General features: G+C 63.3%; 2 protein-coding genes across 2 annotated transcripts in view; one reads left to right on the top strand and one right to left on the bottom strand.

Annotated features, from left to right (window-relative positions):
• The window catches only part of UBE2O (ubiquitin conjugating enzyme E2 O), a 53,522-nt gene extending 47,085 nt beyond the window's left edge, over positions 1–6,437 (top strand). Inside the window, exons 12-18 of the mRNA XM_004709276.3 lie at positions 75–205; positions 932–1,021; positions 1,606–2,302; positions 2,686–2,822; positions 4,183–4,386; positions 4,483–4,540; positions 4,637–6,437. Of these exons, the coding sequence (XP_004709333.2) occupies positions 75–205; positions 932–1,021; positions 1,606–2,302; positions 2,686–2,822; positions 4,183–4,386; positions 4,483–4,540; positions 4,637–5,304 (1,985 nt within the window). The 3' untranslated portion in view covers positions 5,305–6,437. The remainder of the gene's footprint in view (positions 1–74; positions 206–931; positions 1,022–1,605; positions 2,303–2,685; positions 2,823–4,182; positions 4,387–4,482; positions 4,541–4,636) is intronic.
• A 585-nt stretch (positions 6,438–7,022) lies between these two features.
• SPHK1 (sphingosine kinase 1) overlaps positions 7,023–9,076 on the bottom strand; it is a 5,022-nt gene continuing 2,968 nt past the window's right edge. Inside the window, exons 2-5 of the mRNA XM_004709277.2 lie at positions 8,651–8,815; positions 8,476–8,570; positions 8,295–8,410; positions 7,023–7,946 (exon numbers count right to left, since the gene is read on the bottom strand). Coding sequence (XP_004709334.1) covers positions 7,166–7,946; positions 8,295–8,410; positions 8,476–8,570; positions 8,651–8,815 — 1,157 coding nt within the window. The 3' untranslated portion in view covers positions 7,023–7,165. The remainder of the gene's footprint in view (positions 7,947–8,294; positions 8,411–8,475; positions 8,571–8,650; positions 8,816–9,076) is intronic.

Below are 9,076 nucleotides of genomic sequence, written 5' to 3'. Positions count from 1 at the left end.
CGTGGCCCCATGGGGGATGGGAGAACAGGGTGGACAGCTGGGCCCCTCGCTAACAGCCAGCCACCCTGTGTCACAGCTGATTGGAGAAGAGGAGGACGTGAGCGTGTATGACATCGCCGACCACCCTGACTTCCGGTTCCGCACAACAGATATCGTCATCCGCATCGGCAACACTGAGGATGGGGCCCCTCCCAAGGAGGACGAGGTACTGCACCATCCACCCGCCTGGCCGGGCTGTGCGCCAGGCTGCGCTGCAGCTACAGTTCCTGAGGGAGCCACCGGGGGGCTCCCAGCCCTACCGGAAACACTGCCCAGGAGACCAGCACCGCACATGGGTAGGTTCAGTCCCCACAGTGGCATATCAGGGAGGTGTCGTGGACACGTGGGCAGTGTCCCGACAGCTCCCCTCGTGGCAGAATTGAGACGGTGGCTCTAGCAGCACGTGCCTGGTGGTGAGCAGCTCTGACAGGCAAGGAAAGTGGCCTGGGCCGAGCTCTCGGTGGTTTAGCACTTGTGTAACGATGTCATTTGGAGGTTGTGTAGCGGCATGACACGACAGTGGTTATGATGTCATTTGAAGGTAACTCGGCAGCCATGTGGTGACACAGTCAGTCTCTTTGGTGATCTGCTTTGGTCACCCTTCAGTTGGCCGTTGAAACTGAACTGTATCAGGAAGTGAGGAAGAAAGCCCACGTGGGGCGGGAACCCCCATCCTGGCAGCAACAAGGCTGCAGATGTGAAGTGGCCTCGAGGGGCCCAGGCTCAGCAGAAGTCAACTGAAGGGGTGTCAGTGTGGGGAGGGCTCATACATGTAGCTTGGCCCTGACCCTCACTGCTCCCAGCTTCAGGCTGGCACCCGCTGACAGTTGACAACCACGTCCCCGGCCTCACCTGGAGAGCCACACACCTGACTGTCCTGTTTGCCCCACAGCCATCAGTGGGCCAGGTGGCCCGCGTGGATGTAAGCAGCAAGGTGGAGGTGGTGTGGGCTGACAACTCCAAGACCATCATCCTGCCCCAGGTGAGCCTCTGCCCAGAGCCCAGCCACGGCCAGCTGCCTGGCCTACGCTCCCGCCCTGTTCTCGGACCTTCCTGAGGTAGAGTGTGTGTCCTCTGAGAGGGAGGGCAGCTGCCACTCACACCCCAGGAGACCCAGCAGGTTCTCCCTCCTGCCAGTTTGCCCTGGTGGCGCACTTGGTAAGCGCTGGGCTGCGAACCAAGCGATGAGGCTCTTTGTCCTGTAAAGATTCCCAGGGCCTCAGAGCCGTACACAGGCTCACTGTGAGTCTGAGCCAACTTGACGGCAGAGGGAAGGGTTCTAAGACAACGTGAGTGACCTCTCAGGGAGTTGGGGCTCCTCTGTCCAGCAGACACAGATACCGAGGGGGCTCTGGGCCCTCCTCAGCCCCCTCGTCTGAGCACTGCCTGCCCACCCACCAGCTCTCCTTTCCCAGCGCCACCTTAGGGAAGGGAACAGGAGGTGGCCTGGGCCAGCCCCGCCCTTGGTGCCACCATGAAGGTCGCCCTCGGGGTGGGGCTGGCAGGTGCTGACCCCAGGCAGCTGGGTGGGAGCAGGGCTGGGTCCGAGCCCCTGTGTCTCGGCAGCACCTGTACAACATCGAGTCGGAGATGGAGGAGTCGGACTACGACTCGGTGGAGGGCAGCAGCAGCGGGGCGTCCTCGGACGAGTGGGAGGACGACAGCGACAGCTGGGAGACGGACAACGGGCTGGTGGAGGACGAGCACCCCAAGATCGAGGAGCCCCCCAACCCTGCCCCCGCCCCGCCAGCCGTCCCCGACGAGGACAAGGGCGTGGTCATCAGTGAGGAGGCCGCCACGGCCGCCATCCAGGGCGCGGTGGCCATGGCCGCCCCCATGGCGGGGCTGATGGAGAAGGCCGGCAAGGACGGCCCCCCGAAGAGCTTCCGGGAGCTGAAGGAGGCCATCAAGATCCTGGAGAGCCTGAAGAACATGACGGTGGAGCAGCTGCTGACCGGCTCGCCCACCTCGCCCACCGTGGAGCCCGAGAAGCCCACGCGGGAGAAGAAGTTCCTGGATGACATCAAGAAGCTTCAGGAGAACCTCAAGAAGACGCTGGACACCGTGGCCATCGCCGAGGAGGAGAAGCGGGAGGCGCTGCCCGAGGCCGAGCGCAAGGAGGACAAGCCTGAGGCGCAGTCCCCCGTGAAGGCCGACTGGCCCAGCGAGACCCCCGTGCTCTGCCAGCAGTGCGGCGGCAAGCCCGGAGTCACCTTCACCAGCGCCAAGGGCGAGGTCTTCTCGGTGCTGGAGTTTGCCCCCTGTGAGTCCGCCCCGGCACGCTCCCCGGGAGCCACCCGACACCCCCATGTACCCCAGGACCACTTCCCATGCAGCTATCTGATGCCTCAGTGACCCCAAGGTTGCTCCGTGTGAGCCACTAGACCCTCCCCAGTGTACCCCAAGAGTGCTCCCCATGTAGCCATAAGACTCCTCTCATCGCACCCCAGGAAACTCCCTGTACAGCCACACACTGCCCCCCCATGCCCAGGATATCCTGGAACTATGCCCGTGCAGGTACCAGGACCTCCCTGGAGACGGGCAGGTGCATGGGCATGCTCACTTGCCCCGAGAGTGGCAGCCACATATCTAGGTGGAGCGCCTAGGGCCCCTAGCACCCACTGACCCATCTCCCCCGCCCTCTAGCAAATCACTCTTTTAAGAAGATTGAGTTCCAGCCTCCAGAAGCCAAGAAGTTCTTCAGCACAGTGCGGAAGGAGATGGCCCTGCTGGCCACCTCCTTGCCCGACGGGATCATGGTCAAGACCTTCGAGGACAGAATGGCGAGTAGACCTCAGGGCATGGGGTGGGGGTTGGTAGTGCCCCAAACCTGTCTCGTCCTGGTTCTCCCCTCTTCAAAAGAAGTTGAGCATTGTCTTGGGAGCCATTGTGGGGGGCAGAGTCTGACATGCTCAACCATGAGCCCGAAGGTTGGCAGTTGAAACCCATCCAGCGGCAGCAGCAGCACTGCAGCAGCCAGGCCTGGTGATGAGCTTCCAGCGGGTCCGCCTCAGAGCCGCCGTTCCCCCTCCCCCCCAGGGCCCAGTTCTTACCCAAGCCTGAACTTTGGAGTGTTAGAAGGCTGCAGGCAGAAGTAGGCTCCCTCAAGGACCCTTGCCCTCCTGGGGCCCTGACTAGCCGGCAAGAGGGGCTCTCTAACCAGGCCTTGTTGACTCTGAGTCTCTGTCACCACCAGCCTGCTGTGGAGTTTGTCACTCCATGGGGTCGTGCCCGAGACCCCTGCTCATACCTGCCTAGCTCATTCCCCGAGGCAACCCCTGCGACCCCCTCTCTGTCACCTTTCCATCACTCCCTCCATGGTGGGCCCCGGCCTCGGGCGATGTTGATGAGGGAACAGGCAGCCCAGCCCTTTGCCACCTCAGTTGTTCCCCTGGGCTGGCCCCCAGCTAGACGCTGGCCAAAAGGCCAACACAGGCAGCCACCGACGAGAAAAGGAGGTGGAAGCCAGTTCCGGGTCCATCCCTGCTCCTCCAGAGAACGCACCATGGGGAGGGCAGTGTGGGAGAGGAAGCAGTCGGCCTGCCCTGCAGCCCAGCAGGTGTTATTTGGTGAAAGGGCAGGGGATGCCACAAGAGGATGCAGGGAAATCCAGGCGCGGGCAGGGTCAGCAGCGTAAGTGATGTAATACAAAGTGGATGAAAAAAAAATTTTTTAAGTTGGATGATCTTTGAACAAGGGCCTGCCACGAGTCCCACCTGCCTCACTCAGTTTGCGCCTAGCCCCCCGTCACCACACACATCCACACTAGTGGCCCTTGACCCCACACGTTGCCCGGCACTGACAACACCGCTGGCCACCGTCTTCCCCGCGACTTCAGTCCTCCGTCTGTCTGCTGGCTGCTAGGCGACCCCTTGGCCCCCAAAAGCCGGTGCAGCCTTGCTGGTCATGAATGTTCTCTTGTCTCTGATTGGCTGTCCCTGTTGCGTGCCCTGTCGCAGTTCAGGGGAGGCAGCCTGAGGAATCCATATTAAGTGCTTATTTCTGAGGGAAACAATTGCCCAAACAACCCAATTTGAAGGTGCCCGGTGGGTTGGCATCAGGGTGGCTGACTCCATACCATGCCTATTTGCCTACCCACCCACCAAGCCTGCAGTGACCCGCTCCCTCCCCCCGCCCCCTCAGGACCTCTTCTCTGCCCTGATCAAGGGGCCCACCCGGACCCCCTACGAGGATGGCCTCTACCTGTTCGACATCCAGCTCCCAAACATCTACCCAGCCGTGCCCCCACACTTCTGCTACCTCTCCCAGTGCAGTGGCCGCCTGAACCCCAACCTGTATGATAATGGGAAAGTGTGTGTCAGCCTCCTAGGCACCTGGATCGGAAAGGTGAGAGCGGCGGTGGGCCCGGGCCGGGGCTGGGGAGAGAGCAGGCAGGACCTCCCGCTATGGAGGACAGGGTGACGGAGCTGGGTGTCCTTTCAGGGGACAGAGAGGTGGACAAGCAAATCCAGCCTGCTCCAAGTTCTCATCTCCATCCAAGGTACGGAGGGCCAGGGAGGCTGTGGGATCAGGGGCATGGGGCTGCTGTGGGGGGCTCCTCCCCACTGAGATGCCCACCTGCCCGCCCAAACCCCAGGTCTGATCCTGGTGAACGAGCCGTACTACAACGAGGCGGGCTTCGACAGTGACCGCGGCCTGCAGGAGGGCTACGAGAACAGCCGCTGCTACAACGAGATGGCGCTGATCCGCGTCGTGCAGTCCATGACACAGCTGGTGCGGCGGCCGCCCGAGGTCTTCGAGCAGGAGATCCGGCAGCACTTCAGCGCCGGTGGCTGGCGGCTGGCTAGCCGGATCGAGTCCTGGCTGCAGACGCACGCGCTGCTGGAGCGGCAGGCGCTGCCCGGCGGCGGCCCTCGGGACAGCGGCTCCCCAGAGCCGCCCACGGGGGCTGAGCTCTCAGACTCTGGCCGGGAGGAACCCGAGGACGGTGGGCTGGGCCCTGGCGAGGCCTCGCAGGGCTCAGACTCAGAGGGTGGCGCGGCGGCCGCCAGCAGGGACCACTCAGAGCAGACTGCTGAGGGGGTGGCAGGGGCGGCGGACACAGCCGTGCCACCCAGCGTCAGACCAAAGAAGCGGAGGAAGAGCTACCGCAGCTTCCTGCCAGAGAAGAGTGGTTACCCCGACATTGGTTTCCCCCTCTTCCCGCTCTCCAAGGGCTTCATCAAGAGTGTCCGCGGCGTGCTGGCCCAGTTCCGGGCGGCGCTGCTGGAGGCCGGTATGCCCGCCAGCGCTGAGGCCAAGTAGCCGCCCACCCCTGCTGGACTCCCCTGCCCATGCCCCCCAGCTACCCCCCCCTGCCGGCGAGTGTGACGCTAGACCGCTACGAGAGTCTTGAGATGCTGTGTCACTCGTCTGAAGCAACCTTTGAACAAGCGCCCCGCTGCCCAGGAAGCCTGAACCCTGCTGCACCCAGGCACGTGTCCCCTCCCTTGCCAGCTCATCGTGGGCCAAAAGTGGAGGCCAGCCCAGTGGCAGGAAACTAGCGGCCGCCTTGCATCAATGTGGGCTGCTCCAGCAATCCCGGCCCTCCCTCCTCAACCCCACCTGGTTTACAAGTTCCCAGGCTGCGCTCTGGCCCTTTGGGTGATGCTCTGAGAGAAGCCAGGAGCTGGGTGGTTTCGGGGGGGTGTGGGGGTGGGTGGCTTATGGGAGAGAGACCACTGTGGGTGCTTTGCACTTCCCACCTGGCTCCCGGCACTCAGTGGTGCTGGCTGATCTGCAAGAGCCAGGCCGAGCACCACGGCCACCCAACCATTTCCCTCCCCTCTCCCCCACCCCCACTCAGATGTTGTCCCTTGCCCCTCCCTCGGGTGGGAAGGAGGCACCCCCAGCCCTGGGTTCCCAGGCCCTGCCTGCTCCCTCCAGAGAGCCGGCCTGCAGGCCGCCCGCCAGAGACTGGCTGAGGTTTACAAGTTTTCTAAGCTTTTGATAATGTGAAGCTCCAGGTTCAGAGGTTGCTTAGAGCGCAATGCAGCTCAATAATTTTTGGTGTATGTATGTAATATTTAAGGTTGAAAACCAATAAAATCTCAAGAGCAAAACAGCTTAACACTTATTAGGGGAAAAAGACCCCACCCCACCCCCACCCTCCACAAAAGCCAAAGCATGCTGTGTCTTGTTGCCCGCTGGCCGTCCTGTGCTGTGCCTGGACAGTGGGGTGCCCAGAGTCCCTGGGGGCTGGCCGAAAGCACACCGGAGGACGGGGGGCCAGGCTCCCAGTGTGTTGTCCACGTGGACGTGTGAATGCGCCTGCTGACGACATCTGTACCAAGTGCAGTGTGACGAACTCTACTTGCATTTTTGTTTTGCATTTTGGTTTGGCTCGTGACAATGTACGAGAAGGAAAGGTGCCGCCATTAAACCTGCCTGTGCCAGTCGCCTGGGCTCTGGTGCTGCTTCTTCAGGGGCCCCGCCCAAGGGGGAAGGGTTCCCTGGCCAGGGGGCCAGTCCCCCACAGGCTGCATTTCCTGGCCTGGGTCAGCAGGCCTGTGGGCAGGCTTATCATAAAGGCCCATCCTGAGCCAGGCCTGCCACCCAACAGCTATGGCTACCAAAGACCTGGGGTTGACCAGTTGGGCCTGTTCTCCCTCTAGCTGCTAGGGGTGCCATTGAGACTGGCACCTACCTGTCCAGGGCAGGTGAGATCACCTGGGTGATAGGCCAGAACAGTTGTGCCCTACTTGGGAGATTGGCCTCTGCTTCATTGGGGGGCCACCCTTTGGACTCGCCACCCTAGCTACCCATGTGGCCTTGGGGCAGACAGTACTGGCTCCACCCCTCAGTTTCCCCACTTGTCGAAGAAGGCGGCTGACAGCGCTCTAAAGCTTCTTCCAGATCCGAGGGTTCTAGTGGGTCATCGTGGGAGCCCACCCCCACAGCAGCCCTTCCCAGGGGCTGGCCAGCTCCTCGGTATGGCTGACCCTCCATTCTACAGCCCAGCCCTCGGGACAGGACCAACAAGCTGGGAATGTCACTTTATTAGATTTCTCTCTGGGGCCCAGCCAGCTGGACTCCGGGCCCTCCCATTCCTCTTTCCTCTGGGAGAGTCCCTGGTCGGCTGTAGAGTTGGCCTGGAGGGGACTAAGGCCCAGCGAGACCCTCAGAGTCACAAGGGCTCTCGTGAAGGTGGCGTCTGTGGAGGCCCCTGCCTGGACGCAGGCTCCACGCAGCCACTGACCATCCAGTAGTAGTCTGGGTGCACCTGGCCCTGCACAGCCTCGCTGGCCATCAGTTCCCCATCCACGGTGAAGACACCCGCCCTATCCCTGGGCTCCAGGCGGAAGGCGGCCACGGGCACGTGCACCAGGTGGGGGCAGTCAAACTCCATGTGCTTCCCTTTCTCCATGGCCAGGAAGAGACGGAGTAACGTGGCCCGGGACACACCTGCCAGGACGTAGAACAGGTGCATGGTGCCGGCCGCACAGCGGCCCATGGGCGCCGCAAACATGTCACTGCCCAGGTGGGTGTGCAGCAGCACCAGTACCAGCACAAAGTCCTGCTCGGGCACCACCGTCCAGTGGGCGGGCACCGGCCGGTCCAGAGGCACAAGGTGCGTGTTCACAGGGCCGCTCTGGTCCAGGACGGGCGCAGCGGACATCTTGGCAGCAGCGGCCCCGGGAGGGAGGTAAGCCAGCCGGCCATGGTAGGTGCGCAGGGAGGCCAAACGCAGGAAGGTGCCCAGGGTGAACCGGACCTCGCCCAGGGCCCGGTACTTCTCGCTCTCCAGGTCCACGTCGGCAATGAAGCCCCAGGCCAGGCTGAGCACAGAGAAGAGGCGCAGGCCTGAGGCCGTGTGCAGGGAGAGCAGGTTCATGGGTGTCAGGAGCCGGCGGCACAGCAGTAGCGTGCAGTTGGTCAGGAGCTCCTCGTTGGTCACCTGCTCGTACCTGCAGAAGAAAAGATGGCATGGCGTGAACCCCCCAAACCCTCCTGGCCTGCCGCACAGGCATTTGGTCCCAGTGCTGCTGGCAGGCGCAGGGACAAATGGAGCAGGCTGAGGCAGCCAACTGGGGACACCAGAAGGCCCGGATAGTCGCAGAGAAGGGCAGGGGAAGTTGCCCGTGGTCTCTGAGAAGGCACACGGCTCAACCCACCCAGAAGGGCCATGGAAGAAAGGACTGGCCACCTACTTCCAAACAGCCCACCAGCAAAAACCTCTGGAAGAAACATGAGGGAGCTTGTGGGAAAGCAGCCCCCTGGGGTGGGGTGTCCAGCGAGCCGGAGGAGGCACTCACCCTGAATAATAGTTCACCGAGGCGGCCAGCGCGTTGGCAGAGCCACCCGGGAGGCTACACAGGGGCTTCTGGATGGCTGTCTGCCAGTCGGGACGCTCCATGAGGCCATTCACCACCTGGGGGACCAGACACCTCAGCTGGAGAAGACTCGGCCCACTCTGCCCCCTAACGGGCCACCTACCTCGTGCACCAGCCCGTCCCCAGACATGATCACCAGCCCGTCCCAGTGGCCCAGCTCCTCCTGGCGCACCAGCTCCCGCGCGTGGTTCCGGCGTTCTGCAGGGAGATGGGCGGTCAGGCCCCACGGGGCCCTCCCGGCGCACCGGTCGCCCTTGCTGGGACAGGCTGACACTCACCGGTGAGCATCAGCGTGAAGGACACGTCGGCCTCCACCAGCAAGGGCTGCACGCGGCTCCGGAAGAGCTGCAGGGCCTTGCCCTTGCCGCCTCGCGGGTTCAGCAGCACGAGCACCCGGCAGGGACGCGGGATCCACCGGCGGCGGGGGCATCCGGCTTCGCGGGCTACGGGACACACAGCTGGGGCAGCCTGCCGCGCCCCCGCCCGGCCGGCAGAGGGCCGAGGAACGCGGCTTGGGGCTCTGCCCGCACACCCAGGTGGCAACCAACCCCACTGGGAGCCCGGCCAGCGGAGCGGCCCCAGGGGAGGGGGCCTGCCGGCGCCAATGACTCCCCGCAGCGGATACTTCCTGCGGAGGCCCCCCAGTAATCCCTCTCTCCCCTGGTTGAACTCCTGACCCCCACTCCCATCCTTGGCGGCGGGGG

This window comes from Echinops telfairi, unplaced genomic scaffold (genome assembly GCF_000313985.2).
Source record: "Echinops telfairi isolate 266 unplaced genomic scaffold, ASM31398v2 ScPeMD7_7458;HRSCAF=8496, whole genome shotgun sequence".
Lineage (NCBI taxonomy): Eukaryota > Metazoa > Chordata > Mammalia > Afrosoricida > Tenrecidae > Echinops > Echinops telfairi.
This window is presented reverse-complemented; position numbering and strand designations above follow the sequence as displayed.